Here is an 18,918-nt window from a genome sequence, read left to right on the forward strand (position 1 = left end):
GGTACTTCTCATAGCCTGCATCCATCAGCCCCGGTCTGTGTGCAACGCTTCAGTGACTACACAAGGGGAAACCCTGATTTTGTAGGTTGGGTTTTGTCAGCACAACCTGAAGGGAATAGCTATTTGCATCTTAACACATTGGCTTGGTGAAACACTAAGTCATTAAGGCATCCTCACTGGAGTTTCTCAGTAGTGCAAACAAAACCTGTCCTTACTAATGTCATTAAAACACAGAAGTAGCTGCAGATCCCAAAGGGGGTCGATGCCATTGGAAGACAGCTGTGCATTCTGGAGCTCTCTCGTGAAAGGAACATTCAGGAGCTCCCAATGCTGATTGCTGTTGATGCTTCCTCACTCGCTGGGTCTGCTGTCTTGTCGCTCACCTTCTTATCTGCAACGCTGTAGCAAAATCCAGTAGCATTTAAAGGAACATCTAGTCACTGAGTGAATCCCAAATGCAGCAAAGGCATACAGTTTTCATAGTGCACTTTCACCTCACTGAAGTAAAAGTTGCTCCTGCTAGACATTCTTCCACTTCAATGTGAAGTAGATTGTTAGGGGGTGTTAGTGGTTTCATTAAACAGCTGACAGTTCGCCTCTCTTCTCCCAGGATTTCTCAGGTGGCTTTCAGAACCAGTCCTTACTTCAGGGACACTTCAGGGGATTGTTTCACCACAGAAGCAGCTTCCCAACCATGTCAGTGCAGCTGTAATAAATAAGCATTTACATCCTGGAAGGAAGGAAGGAAGGAGAAACCGTTTGTGGCGTTACTCACAGCTGTGCCATCAAGGCGATGGCTGAGGCAGGGTAACTAATCAGGACCAGAATAAGCAACCCTAGGTCAAATCTCAGAAGGCATTCTCTTCAACATTACTTTCAACGGCATCTCTTTAGGTATTAAAGAAAAGCCTACAAGGAAATTTGGATTAGTTTCCAAAGTAACCAATTTAGCCTACTTTTGCACCCCCCCTGCACGCAGAGCTTTACAACCTCCTCTCACTACCCTCACCAGGCCCTCCCTGGGGAGTTCCTTCCTCTGAGCCTTGGTGCCCGACCTCAGGATGTGATGTTTATGGAGAGGAGATCATGAGGAGCAAACCACACACTTGCCAGACACCTCAGTATATCACTGATACCACAACACACCAAGAAAGGCAAACAGGGATTCAGCTCCCATGGGGACACCACAAACTCAGCTGGCCAAGCGTTGGGCCAGCAACAGGCTTTGGAGATCAGGAAGGTGTCACTTGCTCCAGTCACCAGATGGGCACTTGCTGACAACATTGCTGGGCTAAGGCTCCCCAGGCTGCAGAACACTCTCAAGAAGGGGGACAGCAGATCACAGAAAAGAAGGATCTGTGTTTTCACAATCTTCCTACTCATCTGGGCCCCTTTACAGCACTTCTAAGGCTTATTACTATTACTATGAATAAAGAGAAAAGGACAAGGAAACCATTGCTGGCATTCTAAACCACACTGTGAGCAAAGGGAATTTAACTCCAGGCTTCTGTAATCAGAGAAACACAGACTGGCTCAGGCTGGAAGGCAGCTCAGAGCTCAGCTGCCCCAACCTCCCCACCATGCCCAGGGACACCTCTCAGCTACACTCAGCTGCTCAAGGCCTCATCCAGCCTGGCCTTCAGCACCCCCAGGCAGGAGGCAGCCACAGCCTCCCTGGGCAGCCTGGGCCAGAGTCTCAGCAGCCTCCTGCTGAACAACTTCTTCCTCAGCTGCAGTCTGACCCTGCTGTGCCTCAGCTTCAAACCATCCCCTCTAAAACCCTCCTGTAGGATCTCTTCAGCTATTGAAAGGCAACTCCAAGTCCCTCCAGAGTCTTCTCCAGGCTGCACAGCCCCAGCTGCCTCAGCCTGTGCTCACAGCAGAGCTGCTCCAGCCCTTGGATCATCTTTGTGGCCTCCTCTGGACTCATTCCAGCAGCTCTGTGTCCTTCTCCTGCTGGGGACAGCAGAACTGGAGGCAGTGTTCAAGGTGGGGTCTCAGCAGAGCAGTTTACTCTAATTATGATAATAGTTGTAATTATTGTAAGTCACAATTAGGATAATTGTGCAACCTACTTAAGCAATGGTGGCTAACAAAGGTGTTTGTTTAAGGAACACCAAGTGAGAAGAGTACTGCAGGTGATACAACTGTGCTCATCACTAACCACAGCTGGATTACCTTAGCTATATTACCAGTGTATCCTGGAACCAGAGTCAGATGATTCTCCTGTTCCCATAATCCACTTAATTGCTGTTTTAAAATAGGAATATTCCTGGAAAAGAAGGAACATTTTGTAACATTTCTGGTACACTGCAGTGGACTTTTTGACTGAAGTGTTTAATACTGCACAGGCTTGGGCTACATGACAGCTAGTGCCACAGAAACACTTGGATCACTCTTTGATCAGTTCTGGATCAATTCTGAGCAGTTCTAGAGCATTTGGATAACCCCTTATGTTCTGCACCTGTTGGAACTCCAGTAAAGAGGATCTAAAAATCAAGCCCAGAGTGAGTTTCCAACACCTGTGTCTCAAGCACAGACCTTTCATGCTTCAGCCTTTACTGTCACTAAGAGCACAGCTGCTTTTGCAGGTGTTCTGTGCTCCTGCTGCTCCCATCTCCAGACTGAGCTAAAGCTACAGGAGCACACTGCAGTCCTTCCCAACGCTGTACTCACCCATCCTCTGCCTTTTCTCTGTGTGCAGACAGTTCTGACCACCATCTTTTAATGACAGCCTGAAGCCAGTTTAAGCCAACTATCACATACCTGTAACAACAGAATTTACACATTATGCTTTTTGTCCTCCCTCCAGCATCCACAAGTCAGCTGCAGCATCAAGACAAACTGGTGAGCCACCCAGAGCAAGAGGTTTTCTGGTCTGGGGGAAAAAAGCTATCCAGCCAAACTGGCAGGTTCAAACAGCTGCCTATTGGGTTTTTACCATCTTAAAGTCATTAACTTTGGTTGTAACTCTTCAGGTACTCTGCCTGAACACACTGCCTGGATTTCATGTCATACACCACACTAGCATCTTGGGGCAGTCCTGGTTTACTGCCTGGGACACATCAGTCTGCACAAGGGCAAAGCCATTCATACAAGGCTAAGGACCGAGGGAAAAGCTTTTGCACCACTTGCTTGCTAAAGGAGGAAAGCCCAGAGGAAAGCTCCCCTTCAGGGTGGTGCTCACTGAGGAAGGCAGAGCTGGCAGAAGGGGCAGAAGGAGGAGGAGTCAGAGGATTAAATCCCTTTATTTCTAGGGCACTGCACAGCCAGGAAGCAATAGCAGCTTGACAGCTGATACTTACTCTTCATACTTGCTTTTAAGCAAGGATTTCACCAAAGGCAGGAGATCTACACAGCAGCCAACTGATATGTATGGTTTTTCTTCCTGTAAACTTAAGGGAGAAGATGTTTCAGAAGTGCTTGGACTTCAGGGTGGTGACAGCAGACTCTTCCCCCCATTGCTTTTTGTTTGTACCTGTTTGTGAGCACAGGAAGGCAGTCTACCACCACCCCAAGATCCTGTATCCTAGAAACAGGAAGAAGAGAGTCAGCAGTGTTACTCTGGGCTGGAGCACCCCATTCCACTGGGGTTTAAAGTCAGTATATCTGTGGAACCCCTGAAGACACTGCAGCACATTTGGGATTGCCCCCCTTGCCAGAACATAGAAGGAGGGACACTTGCTTTACCTCACTAAGTAGGCCACCAGCTCACTTATACTTCTCCTTCTCCAAAAAGTTAAAGCTACATTCAGCCTCAGATTCCTGCTGAAAAGAACTTGAGCCATAGTTTCATGGTCCTGAGAAACCTGTGGATTTCAAAAGCAATGACAAAAGAAGTTTAGTACAAGTTAAGTACCCAGCACCAGCACAACCAGCTGCTCCACAGCAACTTAGATTCCATGGGAATAGCCTTTCCTCCCTGTACACTGCTCAGCTGGCTTTTAACCCTGCAAATGTCCCTTAAAATGGAGCATAAATGGATAGAGACTACTCTACCCAAAAGCTACAGGAGCTCTTGAGGCCCACAGACAGCTAGATGGAGACGTCTGAACGAAATGGAGCACCCAGGAGCACCAGTCTGACTGACAATTTGTTCCCCAGGTGCTTACCCACACGCTTTACACACAAGGAATTCCATGGATCACACTGAACCCTGCCAGGAAAGAGTCACTTCTGAAGGGGCTTGTTCTCAGAAGGCACTTCAGCTCTTCTGTTAAAATGCATCTTTGACCAGAATGAGCACTGCAGACACTCTCAAACCTGCTGGGCAGCCTCTGCAGGGGGTGAGCTGGTCTTTAGCCCCCCAGAGGGGATCAAGCTTCCTCAGGCTTTGTTTTTTCACCCTTCCTTCTGCAATCTCTTTTTTCTATTCTAGCAGTTCTGCTGCTCCTTCCTTGAAACCATCAGGCTCAACAGAGTGCCAGACTTGGCCCTCCAGCCCCCCAGACTCTCTGGCAGGCCTCAGCAGAGGCTTGGATCTGATCTTTCCTGGCACGCTTCACTAAAGGACCTGCAGGGCTAAGCAGGCAGCAAACAGCCATGGTGATACAAATGGAAACGTCAACTTTAAAGGCCTTATATGGCCTTACTGTCACAAAGGCTGATTTATTCAGCTAGCTCACCTTCAGGCCATTGCAGAAGCCCTGCAAGAGCTCACTGGGGTCTACCAAGCAATCTTCAGGAGCAATGCAGCCTTATACAAAGGCTGGAGGCAGCTTCATACACACTGAGCTACTACAGCTGGTGCAAATGGTCCTGTCCATTCCGCACCTCCACGGGCGTGCCTGTGGCCACGTGTGGTGCCAGGTCATGAAACCCAGCCATCTTAAACCAACAGTGTCCTCAGTGCTGCTACAAGTTTAACCCAGCCTAGCATAGCAGATCTGAGCTTCTGTGCTGCCACAACCACGGGCAAACCTGGCAGGACAGCTGCTGGCACCTGTATCACCACGAACCGATCAGCAGCGCCTGCAGAGCACAGCACCTGAGCCAACCCGTGCCAAGAAAACCCAGCTCTTGGAAAACATTCCCACACAAGCAGCCCTAGCAGGACCCCTTCTGTTTTGAACTGAGGTTTCTTTAAGCTCCACTGACCTCTGAGAAGAAGCCACTGTATTTGGAGGAGGGCCCTTCTGTCTGAGAGGAGCCGGCGTCACTGGAATGCAGCAGGTGGCTGCGAGGGTCGCTGTGCAGCTTCGCTGGCAGGTTCCCTGCACAAGCCAGCTCATTTTCCTTATTTGCCATGTCACAGCCCCTAGCTTTAGGGAGCTGCTTCTTTCTGTAACAAGGCTTTGGACTGTAACAATGAACTCTTCTTTTACAATACACCACTTTGAAAAGAGAGAGGGGGCCAGTCGCTGCCTTGCCAACTGTGATCCTGCAAGAAGAGAAGGAGGTTGGAGTGCAGGTTGTCCTCAGCCCAAGCAACAGGTCCTGTGGCCAAGCTAAAACATCTCATTGTGAAGTCAGCAGTCATCTTGCAGCTTGCTTAAACCTTTTTATCTCCAGGACACACTTTCCTGGCTTCTGGGTTATCATTTGGGTGCTACCACCCATGTTTTTCTCCTGCTTGTACGAGTGCAGAGACTCGTCAGAGAGCAGCAGATACAAACCCCGAGCAGTGTAAGACTGGACCCTAATTCACACCCCTCCCTTCCCATCCTTCATTTGTGCTTGCTTGGGTGCTGCAAGAGATTTAAACTGCTGTTTGCTCCTCTATCCCTTGAAACTCAAGGCTGCAGCCAGCACTGCCCTCCTACCTGTTTGTGTATGAAGCCAGCTGTTTTGGAGATTTCTTACCCTGGGAGAAAGGGAACAGAGAAGAACAAAAAGCTGCATTACTGAGGAGGCTCTGACACTCCCCCAGCCTGCCACAGCTGTCCTACCTTTCACCCAGTCCTCCTATTCTGCAACTAAAGCACAGCTACATGAACCTTCTGTTAATCATCAAGGATTTCCCAGTGACCTGTGGATGAACCAGCTCTCCCCCAGCTGTCCTTGAAGCACCACAGGCAGCTGGAGGCTCGAGGTGCCTCAGCCAAGATGAGGAATTGTGACAGAGATTCTTCAGTCACCAGCACACTAAAAATTGAGGCCAGTCTGAAAAGCCTGCTGGAACCTGCTGGCATCACTTCTCACACAGACATTCCAAGGCAGCAGATGCTAGCTTTGGGCAGGATGACAGCAGGACACTTCCACACCAAAGCACACCATCAAAGTGCTATAGACAACGCCAGCTCGGTTATCTTGAGCTCATCTGTATGAAACAGGTGAGCAGCCTGACACCAGCTGGCCTGCACAGAGCAGAGATCTCCTAGAGGAAGCACAACATTCATTCAAGGTTCTAATACAGAGATTAGCAAAACCTCAGGAAGTTAAGCAACTCATTTTGAAGCTGTGTGCTGCTTGTCACGGAGTTCAGTTGGGACAAACTGATCTACTGTCTTTTCTGTTAGTAAATAAAGGCTGAAAAGCAAAGCAAGCACGAAGATGCTCAAGGTGGAAACCTGCATTTGCAGCTCACCAGGCCCTGCACTCTCCTACTGCAGGCATTTCCCCTTGGAAGTGTTACCAGCAGTATAAATGTTCACCTGCACAGCAGCAACACCATGCCAGGATCTTGTGCTGTTAAAACCAAGTCATAAAATCATCTAGGTTTTAATAAGCAAACTGATAAGGAGGATATTGGCATCTTCACCCCTGTCTGAAGTGACCTTATAATGAGTTTACCTCTCCAGGGCTTCCTCCATGCTCAGTGCCTTCCTCTTCAGCCAGTGTCTGGCTGGAGGTTATAAGAAGACTCCAGTGAAGTATGTGTGCTGCTAGCCCATGTGGGAAAACAAGCTGCATCCTAACCATTCCACACAGATATTTCACCTACCCACCTCCCACACGTAGCTCTCTTGGCTAGAGAGAGCTGTTTGCTGCTAGAATTCCTCTGTTCTTGGCTAGGCTGGAGAACAGCAGGCCTGAGTAAAAGCTCCCAGTGCTCAGAGGCCAGTGTGATGCACACAGCTGGGCAGTCACTGCTGGGTCTATCACAAGGCACAGTTTTAATTGCTGTTCAAGTTCTGTGGCACATTTAATCACCAAATAGCCAATGGTGCCACTTCAGACTGCTCAGAGCCATCCACCTGTTGCAACATTCACTTCAGTTTCAGCAGAGGACATAGAAAAGAAACAAGCCAAAGCCCACAGCTTACCTCCTTCATGATCTTTTTAGTGGAAGAGGAGATCCTTTTCCTGGGGAGATCGGTGGGATGGCCTTCGATAAGTAACACCTTCTGTTTCCTACCATGGTGGGCTTCAGCTGCCATAATCTCTCAGATCCCTGCTTTCAAGGCAAAGACATGCAGCTGTAGTTTCCAAACCATTCAGTAAGCTTTCTTCAAGCACAGCTGGCAAAACCAGCTCCAGAGTTCAACTGCCTGCAAGGTGGCTCAGCACAAATACTCCAGACAGAGCTGGTTCACCACAAATACAACAGACGTCCCCCTTCAGCCAGTGCCAGCTGGAGAGCTTATCAATAACAAGCTGATCATCACCTCAAAATTCCTATTCAGTTTTCCAATGAAAGGGCAGAAAAGGCAGCCACAGAAGATCTCCCAATGCAGTAGCTAAAGGCTGGCAAACAAACAGGTGGCAGATCTTGTTTTCAGACCAGCTTAGGGCACCTGCACTGAGGGGATACACACACAAGAATTCAAGTAAAGGACAAGGCAATTTATGAGACTCTCTTCCTTCAGAGCTGACACTCTGAATTTCATTGGCTACCTAAAGAGATGGTCCCACAGTCTCTTGCAAGAGGAAAGGCAGCTAAACAACCCCCTGCTCTTCAGGAGGAAGAGGCAGGCCTCAGAAATAGCAAAGGGTTAAGGAAATAAAAAGGAAGTGTGTGTGGGAAAGCCTGTCCCTTCACCTGGTTGGGAAATCCACTCCTTGCCCTTCTGCTCAGCACACAGCCTTGGCTGGGTTTTGTGCTGAAAAAACCCCTTCACTCCACAGCTACCCACAGGAGAGTGGCCCAAGTGCTGGGTCTGGGCACATGCAAGCAGGTCTCCAGGCATCAACCCCCAGACTGAGCAAGCTGCACACAGGGGTGTGCAGGTTTTGTGATTCAGAATCCACAGTTGGAGACTGGATTAGAACTACATCATCAGGGAGCACTCCTCCAAAGGTGCTTTTGCTGGACACTACCTGCCTTTGCAGAGGTAACCACTTGCTCTAGTTGTATTGTTTTCCCCTAAATGGCCAAGGTCAGAGCCCAACATGAGTGCACCCCTCTCACCCCTAGCACCAGCAGCCCTGTCCCTTCTCCTCCCTGTAGCAGATTTATCCCACGTGAAGAACTTCAGGAGTTAAGACATGGAGCATGAAAAAGCCAGCTGGGAAACAGCTTATTAGCCAGCAGCTAAAGGTTAGCAAACAGGTGGCAGGCTCAAAACAAAGCAGGGGGGGTGTTTTTTCCTAGGGTTTAGAGGAAACCCTAAGAACAGAGAACTCCCCTGCTTAAAAAACATCATTTGGACTCGGAATGGGCTGTATGTTAAACACTGGAGCACAGGACAAACAACTGAACTTCTGAAGAGAAGCCTGACAAAACCACCAGGGAATCCTCACTAATCCAGACCTATATGCAAGATAATGGAGGCAGAAAGCCAGGAGGGCTTGGAAAAGTCTTGAGCTGGGTTTTGCTGGTTCGGTTTGGGTTTTATCCCCTTTGAGAATGCTGCTGAGAGGAAAGAAATAAACTCTGGAAGATGCTCTCAGGAGATGCTGCAGAGCTAAACCCCATGGAGTGATCCTGCCAGATGCTAAAAAAAGGCAGCCTCTGCTCCTGAAGAACACTTCCTGCACCTACCCCCATGACACACTGACAGAGATACACTGACAGCTCAGCAGCTCTCCGTGCAGAACTTGCTTGACAAACCCACTCAAGCCAGCCTCCTCTCTCAGGCTGAGCAGCAGCCAATACTCTGGTCTCAACGTGTAAGACAGCACTGTTAAACTGGAGTGCTCCTAACTGAGATGTGAGGTGTCAGAGGGCTAGAAAGAGATGTCTTACCAAAGCAGCTCTGGTAGCAGCTGCGTGCTCCCAGGCTCTACAGGGCCTAGGATAGCATCTCAGGATGCCCTAGCTGGAGGGACACAGTCCTGGAAGGAAGGTGGCTCCCCACAAAAGAAACTTTGAGACTCAGACACTGTGACAAACTTCCTGTTGGAATGTTATGCCCCCCAGCCTCCCAATTCAAACAGGAACAGCCAACACAGCTGCCAGTTCTGGCCTCTGGACAGAGCCCCAGGGATGGGGGGGCCGAGGGATGATCAGATACACAAACATCTGACGAACACTGCAGTGAAATCCTCACCTCCCTGTTCACTGCCTCGCACCTCCCAGAGCTTCTCAGAGTTTAATCTGGGGTTTGAGTGTCTCTGATGAGGCAGAAAGAGCCACGGACAGCCCAGCAGCCACGCTGCTGATCAAGGTGCAGAACCTCTCCCTCAGAGCTAACCAAGCCCCTGGAGAAATCACGTGTGGAAAACAGTGTTTAAAGAGAGCCTGAAGGAAGATCCAGGCTTACACCTCCTGCAAATTAGCAAACAGTGCCACCAAGAACAGAATTCATGGACACAAACAAATGATGTACTGGCAAAGACTAAACTTGGCTGTGGTGAAGGCAAGTCCTGCCCTGTAAACCAAGGGAATTGTGTCAACATGAGGGGTGCAGCATGGGTAAGGGGCAGTTACAAGGGCAGTCTACCTGGGATTCCAAAAAGCTTCCACAAGTCTCTCACTTAAATCTCTTAGAGGAAAGTAAGCAACCAAGGATGGAATGGAATTGCAGAGAGATGGAGTTTTGTATGGAGAAGTAGCCAAGAAAGGGTCAGGAAGAGTCCAAGCAGGAGGCCACTACAGGGATCCTGCAGAAGAGCTGCACTGCTTCACACTGTGTGGCACCTTCACAATTGCTTCACCCGTGGGATGAGCAGTGAGATGGTGAAGATCTGACAACACAAGGTGACACTGCAGGGGAGGGCTAACTGCAGAACCAGAGGGCTGTGGTGTACAAGCAGCAGAAGCAATGGGTACAGCCCAGCAGAAGAGCAAAGCCTCCGTGCCTGCGGGGGCTGGAGACATTCTGGGCTCCCACACACAGGCTCTGAGCTACTGAAACCTGGATCTGTGGATGGACTTCAGATCCTGATCAGGAGACACTTCACAAAATAAACCACTGCTCTGCCAGTGCACAGAAGAAAGACCTTTGAGTAAGGTGAAGCTCAGACAAAGGCAAGTTCAAGTACGCAGTACCTCCCCTACAATCAACAACTGAATAGCTCAGGCTTGGCGGTCTGGAAAGGAGGCTGCTTAGAGCAGAGGGGGAGTAAGACAAAGGTCTGCAACATGAATGGCCTGGGGAAGGGGCACAGAGATTATTCTTCAGCATCCTGCCCAGTACAAGACTGAAGAGTCAAAAGACACTAGCTGAAGGCAGGGTCAAAACTGACAGGAGAGGTGACTGTAAAGCATAACCAAACTCAGCCTGCCACAGGATGTTGTGGGCCCAAATGTCTGCCTGGGTTCCAGGGCAGACTGTGCAAACTCACCTAAGGAAACAGCTGGAAGTGGTGACACACAGAAACAACTCAGGTAGTGCAGAAATAGAGCAGAACTCCAGCAGAAGAAACCAATGATGCTATAATAAACTCAGTGCTCACCTCAGGAAACCTGCTCCCAAAGGGTTAGCTACCCAGGATAAAATGCTAGCTGGTCAGCCAAATGCTGGGAGGATGAAAGGCACTTCACAGAGCTCTTTACATAAAGCTTTCATTTCCAATCTGCCATCAGATATCATCATCCAGGGCCAGCTAATTAGACATTACCACCCATGGAAAACAGATGGATTTTAAAGCTGAGATGAGATACTGATTTGTACAGGATCAAACAACCTGTACCCCAACCATGCCCCTCTGATGAGCACAGATGGGTGCAGGGGTTCAGAGCAATCTCTTACACCATCTCATCAAGACCAACACAACCCTTTGCTCTCCAACACTGTAGAAATCAGCTAAGGCCAGAATGCAAGTCCCCCAGCTCTGCCCTGGCCCTTCCCCACACAGTCCTGAAGCCAGGAGCGCTGCGGCGTTGTGATGAGACACTCACATTCCACCAGCTTCCCCTGCCCAGGGGCGACTTCTCATAGCCTCCTGCCTCCCCTTTTCACTCTCCTCAGTTTGCAGGACACAGGGGGACTGGAACTGGACTACCAGCACCGACAGATCCTGGTAAGCTCAGCTGGCCCCACGGCCAACAGGCAGCACCTGTGCAGCGTTTTCCTGCCAGCTCTGCTGCCGTTTCCTGACCTGATCTCTCCCAGATGCAGCACAACTCTTCCAGTCATGCCAGCACCAGGCAGAGCCAGCACTGAAGGGCTTTCAAGTGCAGATCTATCCAAGGCAAGTATTAACAGCTCTGCCACTCCCTCCCATCAGCCCGTGCTGGGCACGGCCCCCCCAGAGGGACACGCTTCCCTTCGCACCTCCACCAGCAGTCGCACGCCGGCCCCTGCCTGCAGAACACAGCAGGCTCAGCTGCAGGCAGCAGAGGCAGAGTACCTGGGGCTTTCAGGGCACCAGCAGTACCCTTTAAAACAAGCCTCCTTCCTGGCAAGATTCTTAACTGCTGCTTTTTCCTGCAGCCTCCCATGCACACAAGCCAGAGCAGATGCTCCTGAGACTCTCCAACAGCCCACGTCAGCTGCGAGCCAGGGATGACTCTATTAGAACCCGGATGAGAGTGACTTAATTGGTACCTGCCAAGGAGACAAATTCATGCTTTGACAGCAGGCAGAGTGAGTTATGGAGCAGGGAACCAGTGCTGGTCCACTCATTTCACAAGGCACAGTAAGACTCAAACGCTGGTAGGAGCCTTCCAGGAATGGGTGTTCCAAACTGCCTTCCAAGAGGGTAATTTGCTACAGAAATAAATTAGCACTGCCTTGTGATGTGGAAGTGGCTCTGTCAGCTTGGCACAATTCCCTCCCCTCTTAACTCTGACAAATGCTCCACAACCCATCTGCCTCAGATGGCCTCCACATCCTTGAATATGTAACAGGGCCTTTGAAACCCCCTCTTTTTTCAGCAGCCACGCTCTGCTGCTTCACCAGCAGAGAAACAACAAATGCTCCTCAAAAACCAGGTGGACTTCACAACTATAGAACCACAGAATGGGTTGGAAGGGACCTCCAGAGGTCATCCAGTCCAGCCCCATCAGCAGGGACATCCTCCACCAGGTCAGGCTGCCCAGAGCCCTCTAGAGCCTCACCTTGAGTATCACCAGGGCCAGGGCCCCAACCACCTCAATTCTAAGGAATATGGCAATGCAAACCTTTCTGGAACAGTAAACAGTCCCACATGCTGCTGGGACACAACTTCCTAGTGTGCTACACCTGCCAGGCCTTCTGCTCCAGTTGAAAGTTCCATGTTTGGGTAAAAATTAAAGGACTGCAGTGGACCCGAAGCCTGTCTTATGGTAAGTGTGCTCAGCCCCACACTTTGAGCTCCTTTCCCTACTCCTCTAGCATATGGAATTTGCCCCTGGCACAAGCAGTCATAATGTACCTCCAAAACTGACTTGAAGTCAGAATTCAGGTTGTGGAGGATGAATCCAAGCATGGGTTGGCTCTCCTTGTGGAGTTAGCCTAGCAGTCCCAGAACTGAACTTCATTCACATCCTGGAAAAGAAGTCTTTGACAGAAAAGTGAAATGAAGAAGCACCCAGATTTCTGCACCTGGAGACACCAGCTGCAGATGTGAAACCTCCACAAACACCACCTGCCAGTGCTTCAGTCCTTTCTACAGTCATGAAGGGATCACACAATGGTACAGGTGGGAAGGGACCTCCAGACACCACCCAGTCCAACCCCTCTGCCAGAGCAGGGCACCCAGGGCAGGGCACACAGAACACATCCAGGTGGGGCTGGGAAGGCTCCAGAGCAGGAGACTCCACAGCCTCTCTGGGCAGCCTGCTCCAGGCTCTGCCACCCTCACAGGGACAAAGTTTTGCCTCCTGTTCCCCTGGCACCTCCTCTGCTCCAGCTTGCCCCCAGTGCCCCTTGTGCTGTGCTTGGCCATCCCTGAGCAGAGCCTGGCTCCAGCCCTGCACATCTTGATCCCCAGCACTGAGGGCAGCCCTCAGGCTGCTCTGCTCCCAGCCCCAGCTGCCTCAGCTGTGCTCACAGGGAGATGTTCCACTGCCTGCAGCAGCTCTGGGGTTCTGTGCTGGACTCTCTCAAGCAGTTCCCTGAGGTCTTTCTTGACCTGAGGAGCCCACAACAGGACACAATAGTCCAGATGTGGCCTCAGCAGGGCAGAGGAGTAGAGGGAAGAGAACCTCTCTCAACCAGCTCCCACAGCTCTTCTAGTATACCCTAGGATGCCCTTGGCCTTCTTGGCCACAAGGGCACCTTGCTGGCTCATGGGCATCCTCTTGTCCACCAGGACCTCCAGGTCCCTTGCCCCAGAGCTGCTCTCCAACCTCTCCTGGTCCATGATGTGGATTTTCACTGCTGAACACTCTGGAACACTAAGGTTGTGAGAGTTCTGTCATTAACATACCTGACAATGACACAGATGTTCAGTTCCAGGAGGCTGCTGCTCCCACATCAGTGTTTCACACACGCTTCAACAAACTGCTCATAAAATTCAGTACATTTTCCCCTAACATTGATCAGCCCAAAGAGCTTCAGGAACTCACAGCAAGAGTTTGAAATTCAAACCTAGAGGAAGTTAGATTGGAAGCCCCCTCAAAGTCCAACCTCAGTGGAGGTACCCACCTCATCCGTTGCCCCCAGCTGCATTCCCCAGAGCTTGGCCTCAAGAGGACTTCTGTGTTACCCTCGCAGACATGGGCTGGGGTAGTGCATTCTGAACCTTTCTTAACTCATGCTCCAGCTCCTCACCCTGGGACTAACTCACAAAATGTCAATGAAAAGGCTGACTGACATAAGCTCAGTGGAAGTGTACTGGCAGGAGGAGCTCCAGAGCAGGGTGAGGGAACACAGACACTGCTAGAACCACTGCTGTCCAGCCGTGTGCTCACATCCATGGCTCTCCCATGGGCACACCTGAACAACTGCAGCAACATTTCACACTCCAACGAGATTCTGAGAGAGAGGCTAAGAAGTCAAACCAAAGAGAACTTGAATTCAGTGAAATCACTGCAGAAGTGCCAAGAAAACCTCTCTGAGGCGATCATAAGAAATTCAAGTGACAGCTTCGGACCAGCAGTTTGCTCCTTCCAAGCGGCAAGGCCCAAGGCCCAACCTTCTGTTGTGCTTCAGTTCCACCCAGCAGAGATAAGTGCCCTTCCCTCTCACTGCCCGATCGCAGACGGAAGGCACAAGCCCCAGCAGAGCAGGGAAACCTCCCAGCACTCAAGCTCCAACGGGCGGTGGGAAGCGACTTATCCTTGCTGGAAAGCACAGCACGGTACAGAAACAGCAACAAACGGCTCCTACGCCTGCCTCCCCACCTCTCCTCAACAGAGCTCCCTGTTCAGGACTCTTCTTCAGCTTTGCTCTACATTCAGCAGCTGCCAAACTGCTCCAGCGCAACCGCGGAAAACAAATCCGGAGCCTCTTTAACAAACTAATTAACCCAAGATCATCAGATCCTCTGCAAGCATCTTAAGGTTCCCTCCTCCCTTTTTTTTTCCCCCACTGGAATCTGTCACACCCAAGGAACAAAATCCGTCAGCGAGGCCTCACACCCAGGTCATTATCCCCCGGCACCAAACCCTTTCCCGCTCCCCTCGCACGGATCCAGCGCCGCGCCCGCGGGCCCCGAGCCGCGGCCAGCGACCCCGCCTCGGCCACGGCCGCAGCGCCGAAGCGGCCCCAGCGGGCGGCGAGCGCCGCGCACAGCTCCGCGGCTGCCCGCCCGGGGCCGCGGGACGGGTCCCGGCCGTGGCACAGGGCCGCGGGAGGGAGGCAGCGGCGCCCCCCCCCCGGCGGAACCCCGCAGCCCCCGCCCCACGGCGCGCCCCGCAGCCGCACCCGGCCCCGGCGGGGCGCAGCCGCTGCCTGGAGCCGGCAGCAAGCAGGGCGGCGGAAGGCCTCGGCCGAGATTCGCTGGCCCCTGAGCTCTCAAGGGCCAGCAGCACAACTCGAGCCAAGAGGGACGCCCCGGCCGCTGGACGCCCCACCGGCGGCCGGCCCCGAGCGCCGGCTTCACGCTCACGGCCCCGGGACTCCCCACACCTTCTCCCCCCGCTCCCCCCTCACTCACCCGCTGCTCATGGTACCGGGCCGGGCCACGCCGCGAGCGGAGGAGGAGCCACCGAGAGCTACGGCCGCGGCCCAGCGCCCGGAGCCTGCGCCATTCAAACGGCGCCGCGCTGCATGCTGGGCCCGGCCGCGCCACGCCCCACCGGCCGCGCCGGGCGGCCACGCGGCGCCCTCTGGCGGCCGCGCCGCCACCTGCCAGCGGGCGGCTGCCTGCTGCTCGGCCCCGCCCGCTGCGCCGCTCGCCGCCGCGGCCTCCCCGGCCTCCCCGTTCGGCGTGGTCGCCCCTCGGGGCGGCTGTGCCTTCCGCCTGCCGCATGGACTGCCGCAGCCGTCTCACCGTCCCGCTTCACCCTCCCCGCCTGGCGGTCCGGAGCTGCCAGTGCCTGGCCTGTCCGTGTCACACCTGTGCCGCTCGGATCCAGCTGCTCGTTGGGATGCGCTCCTCGTCCTTCGCACCCTCACCGCCCGGAACGGAGCCTCTCCCCGGGTCGTGCCCAGTCACACAGCCCTTGGTCCCTCACCTTGCAAAGGCAAAGGCAGGCCCGCTCCTGATGCTGGCTCCGAGCGCCGCAGCTGTCGCTGCCGCCGTTCGCCGCCGTGCTGCCTTCCGCTTTGGTGCCGCTCGGCATAACGAGAGCCTGCTGCTGCCCAGTTATCCCCGGAGAGTCGCTTTCAGTCGAGCATCTCGCAGCTCGCCACCGTGTCTGCAGGCTACTAATGACAGTGTGGTCATGAGTGCGTGGTGTGCAGACTGGCTGAGACAGCCGTGCTAGCTCCGGATCGCGGCTGAGGATGAGTAGCTTTAGGATTCCTGAGGCGTGGGTGTTACTGAGATGCTCTCTGGTGTAACATCTCCGAACATGCCTAGAGCCGGCGAGAAGAACGGCTTGTTCTACTGATACCTGGGGGAAGGGGGAGATTTACACCCTAGCTTCCCTTCTGTGCTCCTGCTTCACCTCATACATTCTGGCTTGAGTTGTGTTATTTCCTCATGCAGCTCCTCACAGCATCTCCATCAAACAGGGACTTCATTTGTGCCTGTGACAGATGTAGACATTTTGGCTTGGCTGATTTTTTACCTAGCCTACCTTAAGCCTCAGTTTCAAGGGATGAGGAGGGAGGCCTTGGCAAATTGCATGCTTTCTTCAGTCAGTTAACTGAGCACGGCATTTTCAGTTGTAACTTGGTTATTAAAGCATTTCCTCAGCCTCTGAGCAGCTTGCAAGATGAGCTGGATTCGACCAGAGGCTATGTTACTGCTTTTTGTGACCTGCTTTTCATCATCAAACTTTACAACAGGGTGATCCATAAGATCCCAGGTTATGACACCAAACTGCCATACAAATAAGGCATTTGACAGCATTAAAAATGAGTTGAAATATACAATCAAGTCCTTGGGAAAGGCTATAGTTCATCTCTAGAGTTTCTTAACCATATCACCCTTAAAAGTCATTAGAGCCTTTCACCATCATCACCTCCCTGTTGACCCCAAACACCTTGGTGCTTAGTGACATCCAGTTTAAATATATTCAGGTCAATGTTACCCAATAGAGCAAACAGCTTTTGCCTTCTATGATGTCCACTTGCCATAAGAGAATAGTTTTATCCTCTCAACCACTGCATTCTGCTAGCCTGCAGCTGTAGTCTGCTGTTGCAGGATAGCCTTCCTGCCTTTCTGCTTGCTTCATCATCCTACCGTCACTTTTACCTTCACTTCTGCAGGTGATGCACTTTGAGTGCAAGCTGTCCTGTATGCATAGTGTTTGATACAGAACCACAGAATCACAGAATCAACCAGGTTGGAAGAGAGATCCAAGATCATCAAGTCCAACCGATCACCCAACCCCATCTAATCAACCAGACCATAGCACTAAGTGCCTCATCCAGTCCCTTCTTCAACACCTCCAGGGACACTGACCCCACCACCTCCCTGGGCAGCACATTCCAAGGGCAATCTCTCTTCCTGTGAAGAACTTCTCTCTAGGATCAAGCCTAAACTTCTCAACTGAGCACTTCAGTTGTGTACATCCAGGTGTGTCTGGTCACCAAGGGTTACTCAAAGTCATCTGAGCTGTGCATGCAGGCAAAAAGAAGAAGATTCAAAGTAGTAAAGGCAACTGATGATTGTTTGGTGGTTTGTTTTCAGAGAATGTGGCAGTTCCAGATGATGCACACTTGTAAATGCTTGGGCTTTCCAAAGCAGAGCTGTCTTGGGAGGTTTGTCAGGAGCACACAGTTAAATGTCAGATGGACTTTAGAGGCTTGCCAGCTCACTGCAGGTAGGACAGTGGCAGAATGGCAGAAGTTCTTCTGTAACGTGATGTCATGTGTGGTTTTCAAAGGGCAGACCAACTGGTTTGTTCAGTGGAGGCTGCCAAACAATAATATTTTCCTTCCTGGGCCTGGTTATTGAATACCTTTTCTGAGAAGAAGCTGTTCTGCCAGTCCAGGCAGGGGTCAAAGTCGTTTCTGTCAAGCACCCGGTGCCGTGTTCAGATGCACGCAAGCTGCCCCCTGCCTCCCTAGCAATGACAGCAGACCCAGCTGCAAGGGTTAACGTCCTGGGGCCGAGATGCAGGGATTTCCATTAAGAATTGCTGGTTCTTTCATGTATCTTCCTTTGACTCAGTTTTGCATTGCCATCCAGGCTTGGAAAACCAGTCCTCTCAGCTGCACATCCTTACACCTTTTCTAAATGCCTTCCTTAGCCTCTTTTCTTTCAACTTACTTTTTGCTGCTCTGTTCTCTCAATTAAAGACCCCCCCCCCCCCGAGATTCTGGCAGTAACTGCAAGGCACTGAAAACTCACACTCTTTTTGGACACTTTCTTTCCCAACCCCTCACTCCTTTTCATGGCTTTTTAATTGGTGTCAATTTGCCCAGTAGAGGAAAGGCGTAGTGCTGGTGCTCCTGCCCAGCCCTGATAGAGGACTGTCAGTCCACCACACCTGAAGACACTTCCAATGTGTGTAGAAGTTTGTGTTAAGAAAAGGGGACTCCTGTAACATTGCTTGTTTTAATCCCTTTGAGCCAAATTTGCTGCACTGCTATGAAAGAAAGGATTTTGGCAGAGGAAAGAAAAAGTAATGATTGAAAAATAAATACATAGAAAATAAGAAATAAAGCTGGAACCTTTTAGCTGCAGTTCTGCTGTGGAACAGTGTCTGCTTGAGGGGCTTGGAATATTGACTTCTGGAGGGGTTTGGCAAGGCCTGGTGATGTATTTGTCAAGGAAAAGAGTCACCTGTGAGAGATTGCAGTTCGTGTAATTGACCTAAAGCAACTGCTCTTCCTGTGACACAGGGGATGGCTTTATGGACAAAGGACGGGGGTGCTTTCAGCCCCCAGACTCAGCAGGGCTGCAAATTAATGAAGCAGGTGACCATAAACAAAACCAAGCAAGCAGTTCTATGTACTGCATGGTGTTCTGTACCTGCCACGAGTGAAGCTGTGTGCAACATGAAGTGAGGAATGAGTACCAGGACATCTAAGACAGCACCAAGGAGCTGTGCTTAGCCTTTCCCCTCTCTCAAGGGCAGATTTGTACAGTTACTCAGAAACACAGAATTACTGAGGCTGGAATAGACCTCTGAGATCATCGAGTCCAGCCTATGACCTGACACCCCCACAC

General features: G+C 51.5%; 1 protein-coding gene across 1 annotated transcript; it reads right to left on the reverse strand.

Annotated features, from left to right (window-relative positions):
* Positions 1–364: 364 nt before the first annotated feature.
* KATNBL1 (katanin regulatory subunit B1 like 1) lies at positions 365–15,401 on the reverse strand. Its single transcript, XM_054162131.1, has 10 exons — positions 15,289–15,401; positions 7,206–7,333; positions 5,763–5,803; positions 5,098–5,380; positions 3,691–3,809; positions 3,479–3,529; positions 3,306–3,395; positions 2,677–2,766; positions 2,179–2,272; positions 365–730 (listed from the first exon to the last, which is right to left on the reverse strand). Exons 2-10 carry the CDS (start codon positions 7,317–7,319, stop codon positions 698–700), a joined length of 915 nt encoding a protein of 304 aa, XP_054018106.1. The 5' UTR covers positions 7,320–7,333; positions 15,289–15,401; the 3' UTR covers positions 365–697.
* Positions 15,402–18,918: the final 3,517 nt, after the last annotated feature.

The sequence above is a fragment of the Dryobates pubescens genome, chromosome 5 (genome assembly GCF_014839835.1).
Source record: "Dryobates pubescens isolate bDryPub1 chromosome 5, bDryPub1.pri, whole genome shotgun sequence".
In the NCBI taxonomy this organism is placed as follows: Eukaryota; Metazoa; Chordata; class Aves; order Piciformes; family Picidae; genus Dryobates; species Dryobates pubescens.

Bases quoted from the DNA above. Each gene is read 5' to 3' on its own strand.
- KATNBL1 (XM_054162131.1), bottom strand. From the start codon at position 7,319: ATGGCAGCTGAAGCCCACCATGGTAGGAAACAGAAGGTGTTACTTATC. The intron at 5,804-7,205 runs GTAAGCTGTGGG...CCTTTCTCCCAG, and splicing joins CTAAAAAGATCATGAAGGAG to GGTAAGAAATCTCCAAAACA. The intron at 731-2,178 runs GTAATCCAGCTG...CCTTCCTTCCAG, and splicing joins ACACTGGTAATATAGCTAAG to GATGTAAATGCTTATTTATT.